The 17,153-nt window shown below is 63.4% G+C and overlaps 1 protein-coding gene across 8 annotated transcripts; it reads left to right on the top strand.

Annotated features, from left to right (window-relative positions):
• The first annotated feature begins 1,649 nt into the window (after window positions 1–1,649).
• Window positions 1,650–17,120, top strand: SLC6A9 (solute carrier family 6 member 9). Of its 8 annotated transcripts, NM_001031279.2 has the most exons (15): window positions 1,650–1,852; window positions 2,977–3,110; window positions 5,122–5,248; window positions 11,795–11,951; window positions 12,063–12,194; window positions 12,793–13,045; window positions 13,116–13,248; window positions 13,532–13,666; window positions 13,737–13,840; window positions 13,909–14,146; window positions 14,315–14,449; window positions 14,819–14,918; window positions 15,028–15,128; window positions 15,241–15,411; window positions 15,602–17,120. In NM_001031279.2, the coding sequence occupies exons 3-15, from the start codon at window positions 5,219–5,221 to the stop codon at window positions 15,812–15,814; spliced, it is 1,902 nt and encodes a 633-aa protein (NP_001026450.2). In that variant the 5' UTR covers window positions 1,650–1,852; window positions 2,977–3,110; window positions 5,122–5,218; the 3' UTR covers window positions 15,815–17,120. The 8 variants fall into 8 exon arrangements, with proteins under 8 accessions (NP_001026450.2, XP_040560591.1, XP_046800440.1 ...); XM_040704657.2 differs by lacking the exon at window positions 2,977–3,110 and having other exon boundaries at window positions 15,602–17,118; XM_046944484.1 differs by lacking the exon at window positions 1,650–1,852 and having other exon boundaries at window positions 2,946–3,110; window positions 15,602–17,118.
• Window positions 17,121–17,153: the final 33 nt, after the last annotated feature.

Below are 17,153 nucleotides of genomic sequence, written 5' to 3'. Positions count from 1 at the left end.
GATGCTGAGTGGGCTGTGTCATCATCACAGAGGATGCATCCAGCTGCAGAAGTGTGTCAGCTGCTGCTGCAGCCTTGTGTGGGGTCTGCACACCCTGGGGACTGGGGGATCTCCCATCCCAATGACAGAGTGCATTCCTTGACTGCCTAGTCCCTCTTCAGAGTCCATTAGGGAGCTGGGGGACCAGGATGACGGTGTGTGGTCACCAGCCCACAGCCTGGATGGCTGGGAGCCCCTTCCAAGGCTTGGTTGAAAAGAAATGGGGTTGGGTTTGGCGATGGACCATCATGGCAGTGCTGTGGGAGTGTGCCAGGATGCAGCCCCAGTTATGCATAGCCCATCTCTGTGCTGAGCACACAGGGGTAGTGCTCTATCCCACTGCATGTGAGGCACCCAAAAACTCAAGCAGAAGCTCCTGGACACCCCATGGCTCCAAGCACTGGGGGATCTCTGTAGCTCCGTGGTGCAGGCCTGGTGTGATGGAAATCTCCAACAGCTGCTGTCCTCTCGGCCAGCCCGGCCCGCTGACGAGTGCCAGGAGCTGGTATTTCCTCCACACCTTTCACCCCTCTGGATCTCTGCCCGCATTCACCCACAGTTCCCCAGGAAACAGCACCCATGGAGATGGAGGAGAGGAGAGGAGAGGAGAGGAGAGGAGAGGAGAGGAGAGGAGAGGAGAGGAGAGGAGAGGAGAGGAGAGGAGAGGAGAGGAGAGGAGAGGAGAGGAGAGGAGAGGAGAGGAGAGGAGAGGAGAGGAGAGGAGAGGAGAGGAGAGGAGAGGAGAGGAGAGGAGAGGAGAGGAGAGGAGAGGAGAGGAGAGGAGAGGAGAGGAGAGGAGAGGAGAGGAGAGGAGAGGAGAGGAGAGGAGAGGAGAGGAGAGGAGAGGAGAGGAGAGGAGAGGAGAGGAGAGGAGAAGAGAAGAGAAGAGAAGAGAAGAGAAGAGAAGAGAAGAGAAGAGAAGAGAAGAGAAGAGAAGAGAAGAGAAGAGAAGAGAAGAGAAGAGAAGAGAAGAGAAGAGAAGAGAAGAGAAGAGAAGAGAAGAGAAGAGAAGAGAAGAGAAGAGAAGAGAAGAGAAGAGAAGAGAAGAGAAGAGAAGAGAAGAGAAGAGAAGAGAAGAGAAGAGAAGAGAAGAGAAGAGAAGAGAAGAGAAGAGAAGAGAAGAGAAGAGAAGAGAAGGACCCACTCCCACCACTGGTCAGATCAGAGGATAGATGGCAAAGGTGGGAGGGGGTGGGGGCCTGGAGAAAGTGGAGTTTGGAGGACAATTCTTGCCTGGTGGAGAGCGATGAGCAAAGAGGATGTGCTTGCACCCATCCTGCACACCACTGGACAGGGGTGGGAGCTGTAGCCTGGTCTTGCCTCAGATAGGATGACAGGCACAGGATGCTGCATTTGGGACGGGGGATGCCAGATGTGGGATGCAGCACGTGGGATGTGGTATGCCAGATGTGAGATGCTGCATTTGAAGCCCGGTGCAGCCAGGAGAGAGGCTGCCTGCAGGCTCCAGGGTGTCTGGCGTGGAGCAGCCATGTGCAGGTGCTGTGAGGGTGTGGGAGGACCTGAGCACTCGCTGGTTTCACTGCCGCCTTCCCCTTCCTGCTATGGGTGCTGTGGGTCTGGCTCTGCTGCACTTGCAAAACGAAAGCACTGATGAAGTGACGCGCCGTCTCCCATCCTTGCAGCCCCCAGCAGCGTGTGAGCGCAGGGCGCTGGGTAGACACCGGCCACACTGGAACCCCCTCCCATTGCTGCTCACACCCCACTGATGCCCTGCCTCTGCCCCATCCCGTGCCGGGGATTTCCTTAAGCAGGAAGCAACCTGCAGGGATAGCACAGTTCGGTGCAGGGCCAGGTAAGGGATGCTCCCCAGCAGCGACACGGGGATGCGGGGACTCGGGGAAGCGGGGATGTGGGGATATGGGGATGTGGGGATGTGGGGGTGGTGCGGCTGTGGCTTGAGGCAGTGGCTGTGGGTTTCCACAGGGGGTTTCCACGGGGCCTAGCAAGCCGAGTGGGATCCAGGGTGCAGGGCAGGGTGCTGGGAGACAGACACCCGTCCCAGCATAAGCGGAGCTGTCGAGGAGGAGAGGGAAGGGAAGGGGAGGCCTCTGCAAGGGGCCGGGCAAGGGACGGCCCCAGGCGCACCCGTCATGCCTTACTGGAAACATCTGGCGAGCCTGGGCTGCGGGGGCGAGTGCTGACTGCACACACATGTGCACACATGCACATGGAGAGATTTGTCAGTAGGTACATGCGTGCACACTCGTGTGCTTCTACACGCATATATAGATTTGTGCGTGTATTCACACATACAGGCACAGAGGTTTGCATATATGTGCAGAAGCACACTTATGTACGCATGCATATAGGCGCATGTGCAAGCATGCGCACAGAAGTACACACGTACAGATGTGCACACAATTGCTGCAACATGCATATGCATGGACACTCACAAAGGGGACATGTGTACACATGCATGTGCACACACATCTGTAGCATGGTCACATCGCTTGCACACATCCCTGCCAGCTCCCACGGCCGTTCCCAGGTGCCATTGTGGTGCCGTGCCCTGGCAGTGTGGGATCCGTGCATGTGCGCACTGTGTGCAGCATTCCCAGTGCTCCGTGCTGTGCCGTGCTGCTGGGTGTGAACACATGCATGCGTGTGCATGCCCCATCTGAGGCTGCCTGCGCCTGTGTGGCCCACACATGCCCACGTTTGCGTGCGTGAGCCTGCGTGGGGCCCACGAGCCTGTGGGCTGCATGTGCATGCGTGTGCATGCTTCTACACGTATGTGCATTGTTGTGCATGGGCGTGCACGCGTATTTATGCGCGCCCGGTGCCCCCGCTGCCCCCGGTGCCGGTACCGGAGCAAACCGCTGGGGAGCGCGGAGGCGCCGGGAGGCGGAGCGCGGCGGCGGGGGCGAGAGGCGGTGCCAGCCCCCACCGACCTCCAAACTTTCATTAACTCGGCAGCACCGGCGGTGGCACCGGGCACGGGGCCTGGCGCTCACCGGTATCGGTACCGGCGGCGGACCGGGCGCGGCGCGGCGGCGCCTCCGTGGGCTCACCCGGTGCGGCGGGAGGGGCCGGGCGGCGGCATGGGCACGGTAAGGGCGCGCACCTCCGGCATCGGTTGCTCGGTTCGGCCCGGTGGCAGCGGGAGAACCGCGATGGGAGCTTGGGATTGCGCCAGCGCGGGGCTCCGGGCTTTGCGGGGCTGGGAGCGGCGGTCGGGCTGGTGGAAGCGGTGGGGCCGGGGGAGGCGGTGGGGCCCAGCGGCGGTGGGGGCGCCGTGATCGGTACCGGGAGCGGCCCCGGCGTCGGGATAGCGGCAGTGGGATGCGGGGCGGTCCGGCATCTGTTGCTCTCCCGGAGCAGGGGCGGCGCGGGGCCACCCGGCGCGGTGCCCGGGGACCGGGGGGGGGGCGGCGGGGAGCGAGGCGGCCCGGCCCGGTGGCGGGGCCGGGGGGCTGGCGGTAATTTTCCACGGGCATGTGCCGGGGCGGGGCGGCGGAACGGCGGAGCAGCCACCACGTGGCGGCTGATGTAACCGGGCCCCCCCCCGCCGTCGCCGTGCCGCATCGCGGCCGGGGCTCGATGCGGGGTGCGCGGCGAGCCGGCCTCTGTGCTCCGCCGTTGGGTCCCGGCAGCGATGGGGATGCTGCTGGTGGAGAGGGCTTCGCAGGTGGCAGCGGCCGTGCTGGGTCCCCCGGGTGCCACATCCCCTGGGAGAGTGACCCGGGTTCTGCGGTGACACGACGTGACCCCGTGTGACACCGTCCCGTCTCGGGATATGGGCGCTCCGGGCTGTCACAGCATCCTGACTCACCCCGTGCCCAGAGGATGCTGCACGTTGGCATCCCTGAGACCTGCATCCCTGCCGGCCCCACGCCTGCTTAGCGGGGCGCTCAGTGGCGAACTGCAGCATCTGCACAGACACACAGCTCAGCCTTATCGGGGCCTGGCAGACCCCTGGGGGAGTGGCAGCCCTTCCCATGGGCCCTTTCTGGTGACAGGCAGGTGACGGGTTCCCGGGGTGCATTCAGGGCTGCAGGGTGGGCAGCCTTTGGCTTGTGGTGATAGGTGCACGGTGGGGAGGAGATCTACCCACTGGCCCCCCGCTTCTGACAGATTCCCATGGCACACAGGGAGCAGGGCTTGCCCTCCCCTTGCAGTGACGGTATTTGGTCCCCCCAGGGAGTTGCTGTCCACCCTGGGAGGGGTTTGGCAGTGGTATCTGTGAGCTGCAGCCTGCTTGTGCCTGAGGGGCTGCAGCCGGGGCTGGGGGCTTGCTCCCTGTCCCCTGGCCTCCTGCCCTTTATCTCTGCTACCCACGCTCTCTGCTGATGGCTTCAGGGCCTCGTGCCCCTCCGCTGATTGCTGTAGACCCACAGCAGTATGGGGCACCCAGCCCCCACTGGGGACCCCTAGACTGGGGGTCCTTTCCCAGCCAGCAAGAGCACTGGGTGCTGATGTGAGATCTGCACAAACCGGCGCTGTAGCATGCTGGGGTGGTCTGACCGAGGTACCCCTCCAGCCTCAGCACCCCAAGAATGGAACAGAAGCAATGTCTGTGGGTCCACGGCCCCCTCCCACGCCCTCTGCAGCAGCACCTGGTCCCGGCAGAGCCCACAGCTCAGCCCCCCTGTGCTGCACGTGCCCGCGACGCACCGGGGCAGAAGGCAATCGGTTCCCATCTGTGTTCTCCGTGGCAGCTGAGCCCCGTGCTGGCCCCGCTCAGCGCCCAGTCCTGGCGCTGCCACCCACTGCAGCCACTTCAGCTCCGGCTCTCGCTGGGGGACAGCGTGCGGGGCCCCCAACGCCCACCCGGCTGCCGGCTGCCCACAAGGTCATCTGTCCCAGCGGGTAAATCTTTAAACCGCTTCTTGGGAAAGACCTGGGAGCTGCGGTCGTGGCGGTGCTGGGGGTTTTGGAGAGGCTGGAGGGGTGGGAGCGAGGAGGGACCCCAGCCTTGCTCCTGCCTACCCTGCAGTCAGGTATGGGGCATCCCCCCCGGCACATAGCTTCCCAGATGGAGGGGGGGGGGGGGGCTGGGGCGGGGAAGTGCCCACCCCACCAGTCACGTCCCTCTTGCTTTCTCTTCCCTCCTCTACCCAGCTTGCTCTGACAGTGGATTGAAACGTGCAAGTGTCGGCGCAACGGAGAGACGGGGACCCCGCAGCGGGCAGCTGGCGTTGCGCTCCAGCCTCCAGGGATGGCCGAGAAGTGCAGTGAGGGGCTGCTGGTGAGTGCTGCGAGGCGGGGACCGGGAGCCCCTGCGACAGACCCAGGGCGAGGGAGTGGGACGCCAGGGCTCCTATGGGGTTTGGGTGCTCCTTGGAGCGGCTGCTGGAGGTCGATCGCTTGCTGCTCGTGAGGCTCCGGGTGTGGTGTTCCACTGTGCCTGGAGATGCTGTCGCCCAGCTCAGGCATTTTGCTGCTTTATCAGCTGCGCCAGCTCTCTGCATGAAGGCGGGAAAGCTGTGCATGCTCTGAGTCCAGCAAAGAGCACCCGCAGCACATTGTGCCGGGCACACAGTCCTACAGCGGCAGGGAACAGGACTGTCACCCTGAGCATCCTCCCTGCTGGTCTCCCTGCAGTTTGCACCATGAGATAGGATGTAGGCAGAACCAGGTCTGGCCAGGCACCGATCCTCCGTCCTCAGCCCTGTGCACACAGCTCTGGTGTCCGGGTGCAGGTGTGTGCTGTGCAATGGCTCCATGCCCATCACTTCTGTCCCTGCCTGGTCATGAGGACAGGGAACTGAAGCTCCGCTGCCCCAAGCATCCTGCATCTGGCAGGTGAGCGCACGCTGGGCTGGGCTTCTGTCTTTTCCCCGATTGATGAGAACTGAGCTGCGGTGCCAGCATGATCACAGAGCCCTCCCCTTCCCGGGGGGCTTCCCGAAATAGCTGCACGCTCCAGCCAGAGGGCCCACAGCCAGCACTTCCCTGGGAAGCCGGGAGCCAGAGGAGCGGCGTGCTCCAGCAGGCACTTCCAGCGCACGTGTGTGTGTGGCTCCACGCTGCTTGTCCGGGTGTGGCCCCTCAGCGGGACCCCAGCTCTCCTCCTGTTGGGCCACAGTTAGGAATAGGGAGGTGCAGAAGACATGACCAAGCTCAGTCAGGGCCCTGCTGTTCCTTATTGAGCTGCATTGGTGCGCCTGCGCATAGGTGTCATTTGCCATGAGCCCCGTGCATCTGTGCCACTGCTGCATCCCTTGCCCTCACTGGAGCAGCCCCAGTGATGCAGCGGGGTGAGCCTGGCACCAGGAGCACCCAGCTGCTCCTGATCAATCTTTGACTCACTGCTGGGAAGTCTTTGCCCAGCTCCTCGGGGCCAGGGCGTGCTGGGGACAGAGGGGTGACCACAGGGCATGGCACACGCTGTGCTGGCAGCCTTGTCCCGCAGATGCTTGTGGAGCAAGGGGCATCCCTAACTGGGTGGATGCAGAGTGCAGTGGCACTGGGAAGATAGCAGGGAGCGTAGGAGCATCCCTGCTGCTGGAGCATCCCTGCGCTGGACCAGCTGTGAGCGCCCTGGGGTGAGGTGCTACAGGACAGGACCTTGGCTGCGGAGCTTTCTGGGTCATTGGGGAAGGGAGCTAATCTCCTTGGCCTGCCTCCAGCACTGTGCAAACAGCCTGGCAAAGCGCTGCCCCGGCCCTGCCCTCTAATCCCTGCCAGCAGGTGCAGCTCCCGTGACTGGACAGGGTGCCACGGCACAATCCTGCTGTTGTGCCCATGCCATGCGCAGCCTCTGCGGCTGGAGGGTGCGTGATGGGGCTCAGAGTGCCCACCCTGGGGGGGACAGGGTAACAGAGGTGGCTGAAGCTCTCCGTGTCCCAGCTGCAGGAGTGCAGCGGTGCCTCAGTTTCACCACCTGTGGGTTGGGGTCTGCGCTCAGCCGACGGTCCTGGTACGACGGGAGCGCGATGCTGTTGGGTGGTGGGTGCCCAACAGGCAATAGGATGCAGGGCAGCTCCAGCAGCTGGTTCAGACTCTGTGTGGCCGAACAGGGGGGTGACAGCCTCTTCCCGGCTGTCCTTTAAGGACATTTTGTTTTGTTCTCGCCGGAGCACTTTGTTTGGGCTCCAGCCGTGCCAGTGGCTCCTGACTCACAGTGCAGCTTTGCTGGCACGGCCAGGCAGCGTTTGGGCTGGGGGTGGGGGCACGCGGCTCAGGTGGGCTCCTGCTATCTCCCGTCCCACACTTGGGGGGGTACGGTTGGCACCGTGCCCCTTGGGGTTATGGAGCTGGAGGGGCCCTGCCCAGCCCAGACACCCCCAGCAGTGCAGTGCCGCCAGTCCCAAGCAGGGGGGCCAGCAGCGTGTGGAGCCGCGGAAGTGGCTCTTGGCTGCGGGAGCCCTTCCCGGAATAACAAGGGGCAGCGGTGGGGGGGCCGGTGGGGGATTTTTCTGCCTGAGCGCCCCAGGAGAATCGTGTCCGTGCCATGAGAATGGGGCCGGAGGAAGGCAGCTCCAATGCGGAGTGCTCGGCTAAGGGATGGTGGCACCTGGTTGGTCCCCAGGCGCTGTCCTTGCCCTGGGTGCCTGGCTTGGGGTCGAGGTGACCAAGAGCTATGGGTTCAGGGGACCCAGATGCTCCCGTCAGCTGGTACAGTGCTTGGCACTGCTGGCACAGGGCTGCAGGTACCATCAGGTGTCTGCTCTTGCCATGCCGTGCCATGCCTGTGGCTCAGCATGGGGACGCGTTGGTGACAACCGACTGCGGGATGTTGTGTGGGGTGAGGGGGACACTGTGACCAGAGAAGGACATGTGGTGATGGCACAAAGGTGGCCTGCACGTGGCATTGCAGCAGAACCAGGGTTGCTCTTGTGGGCACCTTGCAGGGGGTGCCCAGCTGCATGTGGAGGGCTTGGCAGAGTCGCCACCAGGGCTGGCACCAAGGGGTGTCCCATGGTTGGTCCCATGGTCCCAACCATGTCCCAGGTTGCAGTGTGGGGAGCCGAGCGCCCGCCCCGCACACGTGTGCCCTTCACGTGTGCGCCCACAGCTGCTGCTGCCCGGACCGCAGATGGTCTCCTGAAAGAGCCCGCCCGTCCCCCTGCCTTCAGCACACCATCACGCCTTGCTGCCGCCTTGGCTGTGCTCCCCAGCCATGGCGCAGGGCTGTGAGCAGCTGGGACACCCCGGGCATCGCCGTGGGGCTCCCCACGAGACGCGGCACCCTGCTGAGGGTCCCGACCCAGCCTGGGCAGTGTGGGGCTGAGGGTTGAGCAGTGGGGCTGTGGGGTGCCTGGGTGGTAGGGGGGCTCGTGGTACAGCCCCCTTGCCAGGCAGATGGTCCCCCCGCAGGGCGGTGACCTTGTGACGATGGCTGCGGAGACCCCATGATGTTGGATGACGTCCGGATGAGGTGGTGTGGGACCAGGCTGGGGCTGTGCCGCCGGGCAGGCTTGTCCCAGTGCCCCGTCCCCATGTTGGGCTGTGCCAGGTCCCAGGCGTGCCCACACACATGGGGTTGGGGTGCGAGGCTGAATGGCATCCCTGTGATGGGAATGGGGCAGGAACGTCTGTGTGGGACTGGGGGCATGGGAACAAGCCAGCACATGAGGGACAGCGAGGGGACATGGCCGGTGCTGAGGTGTGGGAAGGAGCCAGGGGCTGCGTGGGCAGGATGAATCCCGCAGGGAGGGCAGCTCTGCCTGCTGGAGCGTGCCTGCTGCAAACAGCTGGACCCCACTAATGAGGCCTCATTAAGCAGGATGTGAGCTGCACGCTGTGCCTCCCCTTCCTGCCCCCCCTGACTGGCGGGGGCACGGCTCGTGGGCAAAGGGGCCGAGCGGGACGTGATGCCAAGCGCTGGAGGCAGCAGGCAGGGGGACGCAGGCAAGCAGCTGCTGCTGTGCAGGAGCCAGAGGTGCTGATGAAGATGGGGTCGCATGGAGCCGGCCTGCCTGGCCCCCCAGGTGACAGCCAAGGGCAGGGGGGGACCGCCCGTCCCTGCCAGCAGGTCAGTGGGGAGGTGAGAGCAGGGCCCGGGTACCTGGGGTAATTATAGGGTGCCCTTCTTCCCACGGCACCCAGGAGTCCCAGCTGGTGGGGGAGGGCACCAAGAACATCTCTTTCCCATTGGCTCCATCCCTCTGCTCCTGAGACCCTTTTCTGAGTCACCCCATCCCTGGAGACTCTTCCCCACGCGGGGGCTGCCCTGCTTATCCCGGGGGAAACCTTAGGAATGCTGCTATGGCTGCTGTGAGCAAGTAAGAGCTATGTATACCTTCTGGCAGCCTCAGCCCCACACAGCCTGGCAGCGACGTCAGGCCAACGATGTCAGGGGGGTGACTGACACCCTGCTTGGCACTGAGGCAGCCTTGGCACCCAATGAGGGCACTTGGATACGAGCTCCCCCCTCTCCCCACCCCGATCGAGGTGGGGTTGATAAGGCTGGTGCCTCAGGGGTGCTTCTCATGGACTGGCATACCCCCGTGGAGACGATTTAATAAACTGGGAGAAACCACACTGCAGACACAGTGAAGTTCCCAGGTGCTCTGCCTCCACTCATTGCCCCACGGGGACACCCCCTCCGCACGTGACCCCCACTGCCGGAAGGACCCCCCCACAGCCATCGGCTTCCCAGCCATAAATCAAGGGGAAGGGATGGCCCCTTTGGGAAGTGGGGGGCATCCGGGCACCCCAGCCAAGCTGCCATTGTGCGCGGCAGCACTGCTTAGCATGAAAAAGACTGCAGTGCCAGGCACCGTGATGGATGGTGCCCGCGCTGCGGGACCCAGGAGTGCTTTCGCCATGTGTCCCCGGGAAGAAGGGTGCCTTGTGCACCCCAAATGCTTGGGGTCCCCTCTGTGCATGCACATCCATAGAAAATGTGGGGAGCGGGAGTAGAATCCTGCATCCCTGCCCCACGTAGGGTCCCAAACCTAGTGTGAATATGGGAGGAGGCTCATCTCCCTGGCATTCGGGTTCCCCCTTTATGCCACGCAGCTGGGCAGTTAATGAGTGTAAAGGACGGGGTGACCTTCCCAGACTGGGGGGGGCTTGTAGTGGGCTGATGGGTGAGCATGCATGCGTGTGCACACGTGTGCATGCATGGGCACACGTGTGGCTGTTGTCTTATTGGGGACACGCGTGCCCAAGCCCTGTGCTGCAGAGTGGGGTGCCAGAGGACCAATGCTCTCAGTGCACTGGTGCCAGGTGCCTTAACGTTGGGGTGCCCCGTGGGGGCAGCGGGTGAGGGTCACCTAAGCAGAGGGAGTAGAACGGACAGATCTTCCAGCTTTTGGAAGGGGCTGAGGTCCCCTTTGGGCACTTGGCTTTACTGGGGTCATGCAGCATCCCCCCAAAACCTGTTCCCATTGAGGCTGGAGTGCTGCCCCCCCTCTGCCAGCTGTGCTGTTCGTTAAGCTGAGCAAGGCTTGTTAGTGCAGAGCTTCCCAAAGGAAGTCAGAGCTTCCCGAAGGGATCAACCTGCTCGAATACACCCTGGCACGTGGACAGTGCCACCCCACATTTGGGGACCCCCGGGACCCAGTGAGAGAACCCCCACTCTGGGGCAGCCCAGGTCCTCTCACCCAGTGCCAGTGGGCGATGCGGGGACATCCGAGGGGTACCACGGGCATGGGCACACCGGTGTCCTGGCTGGGCGCAGCCAGCATATTGCCCCTATAGCCCGACCCCAGATCACCCCCACGGCTCTCCTGCACATCCCACTGCCTCCTCAGCCCCCCCCCCCCCCCCGCCGCCCCCGGCGCGTGCAGGCCCCGCTCGCAGCAGATGGCTTTGTTTGGCAGCGCGGTGCCGGAGTCGCCGGGCATCACGTCCCGCCTGCGCCGGCCCTAATCGAATGACACGGTTTGGTGCACCGCGCCTGCTGCCCGCGCCCCGCCGGCGTGAGCAGATCCGAAGCGACGGCTCCATTTGTGGCCCTGCTTGGAGACGGCAGGGGGCACGGGGGGGGGGGTCTGCAAAACCCGGCACCCTGCGCTGCTCCCGTCCCACGCGCCCACTTTAGGTGAGGTGGGAGGATTTGGGGGTGCGTAGCGGTCCCCCAGAGCATCACCTGCCCCCAGCCCATGATGTCGGTGTGAGCCCAGGGCCACGGGTGCCATCTCCACTGGATGTGATGGGCACCCATTTCCTTTGTTGTCCCCTTTGTTGTCATCATCCCCAGTGTGAGCTGGCATTGTCGCAGCCTGCACAAAGCTCCCATTCTTGCACCCCATCATTGTGCCCCCCCCCCCCCCCCACCCCGTGCCCCAGCACCCTACAGTAAGGAGCACTGGGTCCAGGGGTTGTCCATCCTGCACAGGATGGCAGCCGCTCCAGAACACCTTTCCTGGGGTGGGGGGAGCCCCCGTGTGTTGCCGTCATCGCACCCCACTCCCATCCTGGGGCTCCCGCCTCATGGCACAGCCCAGGGGGTCTGCTGGTCCCCCCCGGCCGCGGGCAGTGGCCACCCAGCAGGGCCCCTCTTGTCAGGCGCGAGGGGTGGGGGAACTGGAACAGAGGTCCCTTTGTGCTCAGGCGCCCGAGCCTGCTTTGTATGACTTGCAGGCTCTTCCTTCCCTGCAGCCGGGCTCTGGGGAGAGCTATTCATTGAGGCCGGCGTGGGGCAGGGGGGGGCTTCCCCCCCGCTCCTTGGCACCGTGCGTGTGTGGTGGGGGGGTGCCGGCACGGGGCAGCCCACGCTGGGGAGGGATGGGGCAGGATGCAGGGGACCACCCAGCCCCGCTCGGCGGCCGTCACCCCTTCAATGGGGCCAATAAGGGTGCCCCCCCCAGCTGAGGCTCCCCATGGCATCTCTCCGCAGAACGGCGCCGTGCCCGGGGAGCGCAGTAAGCAGGACAAGAGCGTCAAACGTGGCAACTGGGGCAACCAGATCGAGTTCGTGCTGACCAGCGTGGGCTACGCCGTGGGGCTGGGCAACGTCTGGCGCTTCCCGTACCTCTGCTACCGCAATGGGGGAGGTGGGTGCTATGGGGGGATGGGGTTTGGAGGGCCCAAGAGGGCTGGGGCTGCTGAGCCGTGCTGGGGGGTGCAGGGTGCTGCCCGCTCACACTGCGGTTTGTGCCTGCCAGGTGCCTTCATGTTCCCCTACTTCATCATGCTGGTGTTCTGCGGCATCCCTCTCTTCTTCATGGAGCTCTCCTTCGGGCAGTTCGCCAGCCAGGGCTGCCTCGGCGTCTGGAGGGTCAGCCCCATGTTCAAAGGTAAGGGGCTGTCCGTCCCCACCAGTGTGTGCCCTGCACGTGGCTCCGGCACACTGTACAGCCCCACACAGGCACCTATAGCTTTCACAGCCCTCCATGCCTTGCACGGCACTGCCTGTGCACACACACACATGCTGCTCACGTTGCACAGGTTTCCTGTGCACCCCCCGGGACATGCAGCACCCCCTGCACACGCAGCCTTCCTGGCACTCCTTGCACACCTTGCACACGAGGAACGCCCCTGCCCAGCACCAGCATTCCCTGCAGCATTACACACATGTCCCTGCACACGCCACACATGGCTGCCACATACCATCCCCGTAGAGGCACTTGGGCCACCGTGGTGTGCACAGCTCATGGTGCATTTCCCTGTTGTAGCATGGCACTGTCACCAGGTTCCTGCAGCCCCTGAGTTACCATGGCTGTTCCAGCCCCCAGCTCTGCAGATCCCAAGGGGTTTCCTGCAGCCTTGCGAGCACTACACCCCATATGCCCTAAGGAAGACCCTGCATCCTGCATGTTCCTCACCCTATTGCCACCCGCCCCCAGCCATGCTGCCCGCGCCGTGCCGCTCACCCCTCCCCGGTGCTGTTCCCAGGCGTGGGCTACGGGATGATGGTGGTGTCCACATACATCGGGATCTACTACAACGTGGTGATCTGTATTGCCTTCTACTACTTCTTTGTGTCCATGACGCGTGTGCTGCCCTGGACGTACTGCAGCAACGCCTGGAACACGCTCGACTGCGTGGGGGTGTTGGATGGGAACCTCTCCAGCCACGCTGCTGTCAACCTCACCCGCCTCTTCAATGCCACCCAGAAGCGCACCAGCCCCAGCAAGGAGTACTGGAGGTACTGGGGGGGAAACAGGCGGGGGGCAGTGGCGGTGGAACCCCACTGACCCCACTGTGCCCCCCTGCAGGAGGTATGTGCTCAACCTCTCAGATGACATCGGGAACCTGGGTGAGGTTCGGCTGCCCCTCCTGGGCTGCCTTGGAGTCTCCTGGGTCGTCGTCTTCCTCTGCCTCATCAAGGGCGTCAAGTCCTCAGGGAAGGTACCACCTGCTCCCCCTCTAGGCCACACCTCTTTCTGGGCATGACCATGCCCTCATGTAGGCATGACCACACCCCTATGTGCTTGGCCATGCCCCCTTTGGTTGCAGCCCTTCCCCTATCGGGAATGTGTCTCCCATTGTAGACATGGCCACACCTCTTCTGGGCACAGCTGTTCCCATGTGGTCATGGGCAGTGCTTCCCTGGTCCATAGCCCCACCAACCCCTGGCGCAGAACCCCATCCTTTGGACCATGGCCCCACCCACTGAGATCCCTCCCCACAGGTGGTGTACTTCACGGCCACTTTCCCCTACGTGGTGCTCACCATCCTCTTTGTGCGCGGCATCACGCTGGAAGGGGCCCTCACCGGCATCATGTACTACCTGACCCCACAGTGGGACAAGATCCTCGATGCCAAGGTGAGCAGGGATGAGGGGCGGTGGGGGTGAGGGGTCTGTGGCGTGGTGCTGACCCTTCCCTTGGGTGCAGGTGTGGGGTGATGCAGCCTCGCAGATCTTCTACTCGCTGGGCTGTGCCTGGGGTGGGCTCATCACCATGGCCTCCTACAACAAGTTCCACAATAACTGCTACCGGTGAGTGCCACCCGGCCCTCCGCTGCTCCCCAGCCCCACCGTCGGCCCTGACCAATCTCTTCCAACAGGGACAGCATCATCATCAGCATCACCAACTGCGCCACCAGCGTCTACGCCGGCTTTGTCATCTTCTCCATCCTGGGCTTCATGGCCAACCACCTGGGTGTGGACATCTCCAAGGTGGCCGACCATGGCCCCGGCTTGGCCTTCGTTGCCTATCCTGAGGCCCTCACCCTACTGCCTATCTCTCCACTCTGGTCCATCCTCTTCTTCTTCATGCTCATCCTCCTGGGGCTGGGCACACAGGTAGAGCACAGGGTGGTGGGGCGAAGGTGACACGGTGGGGCTGGAGTGACATGATGGGGCCAGGGTGACGCAGTGGGGATGGAGTGATGTGATGTGGGGCCAGGGTGACATGCTGGGGGTGGGATGGTGGTTCCCAGCTGACGTGCTGCCCTCTCTGCCCACACACAGTTCTGCCTGCTGGAGACGTTGGTCACGGCCATTGTGGATGAGGTGGGCAATGAATGGATCATCCGCAGGAAGACCTTTGTGACACTGGGGGTGGCTGTGGCAGGCTTCCTGCTGGGCATCCCACTCACCACACAGGTAGGGTGTCTTTGGGTGCCAATAGAGACAGGGGCCCACGCCACTGCCATGATGACCTTACCGTGTTGACACAGTGAACCAAATCGGCACCATTGCCATAACCACCGCTTTTGGTTCTTGTGGCCTGGTGTTGCTGTGTGACCGTGGTGGCACCAGTGCCACACCAGAGCTTACGGTGTTGCTTGGCTTGTTGTCATGTCACCAATGGCAACTGGCCATTGCCATAACAATGCTATTGGCGATTGCCTTGTTGCCATGACAGCCCATGGTAGTGGTGACACCCAGGGCTTGCTGTTGCCATGCCAACTGTGGTGGAACCCAGGCAGGGTGTTGCCATGGAGGTGCCACTCCAACGCATCCCTCTCACAGGCGGGCATCTACTGGCTGCTGCTGATGGACAACTATGCTGCCAGCTTCTCCCTGGTCGTCATCTCTTGCATCATGTGTGTTGCCATCATGTACATCTACGGTAGGTTTCCCATGACTGCCCAGTTAGTGGTTTTCTGTGTGCCAGCAGCTTGAGGTGTGCCAGGCATGAGGGTCCCACCATGGGGGCTGACAGCCGCCTGTCCCCACAGGGCACCGCAACTACTTTAAGGACATTGAGATGATGCTGGGCTTCCCACCGCCACTCTTCTTCCAGATCTGCTGGCGCTTCATCTCACCTGCCATCATCTTTGTGAGCATCGCAGCCAGGGGGCATGGGGCTGTGGGAGGTGGGGCACAGGTGTGGGGGGCACAGAGCAGGGCTGGCTGCTCCGCACCAGCTGATCCTGCCTGTCCCTCCCCAGTTCATCCTGGTCTTCACAGTGATCCAGTACCGACCCATCTCCTACAACGAGTACGTCTATCCTACCTGGGCCATCAGCATTGGTTTCCTCATGGCTCTTTCTTCGGTCATCTGCATCCCCATCTATGCCATCTACAAAGTGTGCCACTCCGAGGGGGACACGCTACTGGAGGTGGGTGACCAAGGCCAGTCCCCATGTCCCACCTGGGGGCTACCCACAAGGCTCTCCCTTACCCTGGAGCTTTCAACACCCCACTGTGGGCAGGCAGCACCCATGGGATGGATGGGGGCTGCTGGGGTGGCTGGGGCAGGGTGTGATGGTGATGCTGACCTTGTCCTCCACCATCTCCGTTTCTCTCTAGCGCTTGAAAAATGCAACCAAGGCAAGCAAGGACTGGGGCCCGGCGCTGGCAGAGCACCGCAGCGGGCGCTACGCCCCGGCATTCAGCCCCTCCACCGAGTCCCACCTGGAGGTGCAGCCCCTGCACCCGGAGAAAGCACGGAACGAGGCTGCGGCTGCGTCCCCCGCGCAGGGCAGCAACGGCTCGGCTCACAGCCAGGACTCCAGACTGTGACCCCCCGCCGTCCCCACACCCCCTCTAACCCCTCCCGCGCGGTGACACTTTCGCACCTTCCGCTGGCGGAGCCTGGCTCCAGGCCGCACCGGATGGCGGGGGGCTCTCAGCGACCGTCCCCGAGACCCCCGACCTCCTCTCCGGTTAACCCCCTCCCCTCCGTGGCGTTTGTTAACCCCCATGTTTACGGTAACCTTCATGTGCGATGCTGGGACGAGAGAGGAGAGGGCACAGCCCCGGGAGGGCCGGGAGCCAGAGGCACTTTGCAGGGGACCGGCACCCTCAGGCCATGCAGGTGGAGAGGGCACCGGGTGGGAATGGGGACACTGTGGGGGCACTGTACGTGGGACAGGACACAAATCTTCTGGGCTTGGTCCCACAGGGCCATGGTGGCATGGGGTGATGCGGCAGGGACCCCCCAGCAGTGCATGGAGCACAGGGGGGAACGAGGCGAGCACGCTGCCTGCACCAGCAGCACACGGTACAAGCACTTAGGCACGCGTGCGTGTGGGTGAGCACATACCCCACGCACATGGGCACGCACACTCAGTACCTGCAGCTGTGCAGGAGGCACACTGCATTGCACACACGGGGTGAGCACAACCCCGCCCATGCGGCACACCCCGTGCTGGGGGCTGCGGGTGTCCCAGCAAAGCTGGGTGCAGCCATGGGAAGCGTGGGTGCCTGGTGGCCCCGCTGCCTGGCACGGGCTGGGGACCTTCCATGGTGCTAAGGGGGAGCAGGGTGCACTGGCCCTCAGCTGCTGCTAGCAAGAGGTACCAGGGGAGGTGTGGAAGGCTGAGCCAGCCCGCTCGCTCCGAGCCATCTTTTGGGTACGTTTTGTCCCCAACCAGTATTAGTGGAGCAGGATGCGCTGGGAAGGCCAGGCGATATTCAATCTGTCTTCCAACTACAGCCAACGTGCTGTAGCTCTCGGTTTGGGGAAGGATGGGACCCTTCCCACCCCAGCCGCTCCCCTGCCAGCCAGCGCCGTGCTCCCTGTGCCCTGAGACTCACACAGGGATGCAGCACGGTGGGGATATGGCAAGGGGCAGCAGGGCACTGAGCCCCGGCAAGGATGTTCCAGCTCCCGTGGCCCCGTCCCGAGCCCCCCCGTCAGCTGCGGCGGAGAGGCGCGGTTTCCTGCATGGTGCCCATGCCCTGCCCCACGTGTCACGACGCTACTGTTCACCTCTAATTGTTAGCAATAACGCGCGCGTCCCTGGGTAGCGCTGCCTGTGCCAGTGTCTCTCCCGGTGTAGACTTCTAAAGTATCCTAGATTTTAATGAGATTTATATTCCTGTGTCCGTGTCCTGCTGTGCCCTTTCTTGGGGATCT

Source organism: Gallus gallus, chromosome 8 (genome assembly GCF_016699485.2).
Source record: "Gallus gallus isolate bGalGal1 chromosome 8, bGalGal1.mat.broiler.GRCg7b, whole genome shotgun sequence".
In the NCBI taxonomy this organism is placed as follows: Eukaryota; Metazoa; Chordata; class Aves; order Galliformes; family Phasianidae; genus Gallus; species Gallus gallus.
This window is presented reverse-complemented; position numbering and strand designations above follow the sequence as displayed.

What these genes read in the sequence shown, in the direction of transcription:
- SLC6A9 (XM_015290997.4), top strand. Translation starts at nt 8,894, where the DNA reads ATGAAGATGGGGTCGCATGGAGCCGGCCTGCCTGGCCCCCCAGGTGAC. An exon ending in CCGCCCGTCCCTGCCAGCAG is followed by an intron (nt 8,981 to 11,794) that starts GTCAGTGGGGAG and finishes ATCTCTCCGCAG; the next exon opens with AACGGCGCCGTGCCCGGGGA. An exon ending in TTCCACAATAACTGCTACCG is followed by an intron (nt 13,841 to 13,908) that starts GTGAGTGCCACC and finishes CTCTTCCAACAG; the next exon opens with GGACAGCATCATCATCAGCA.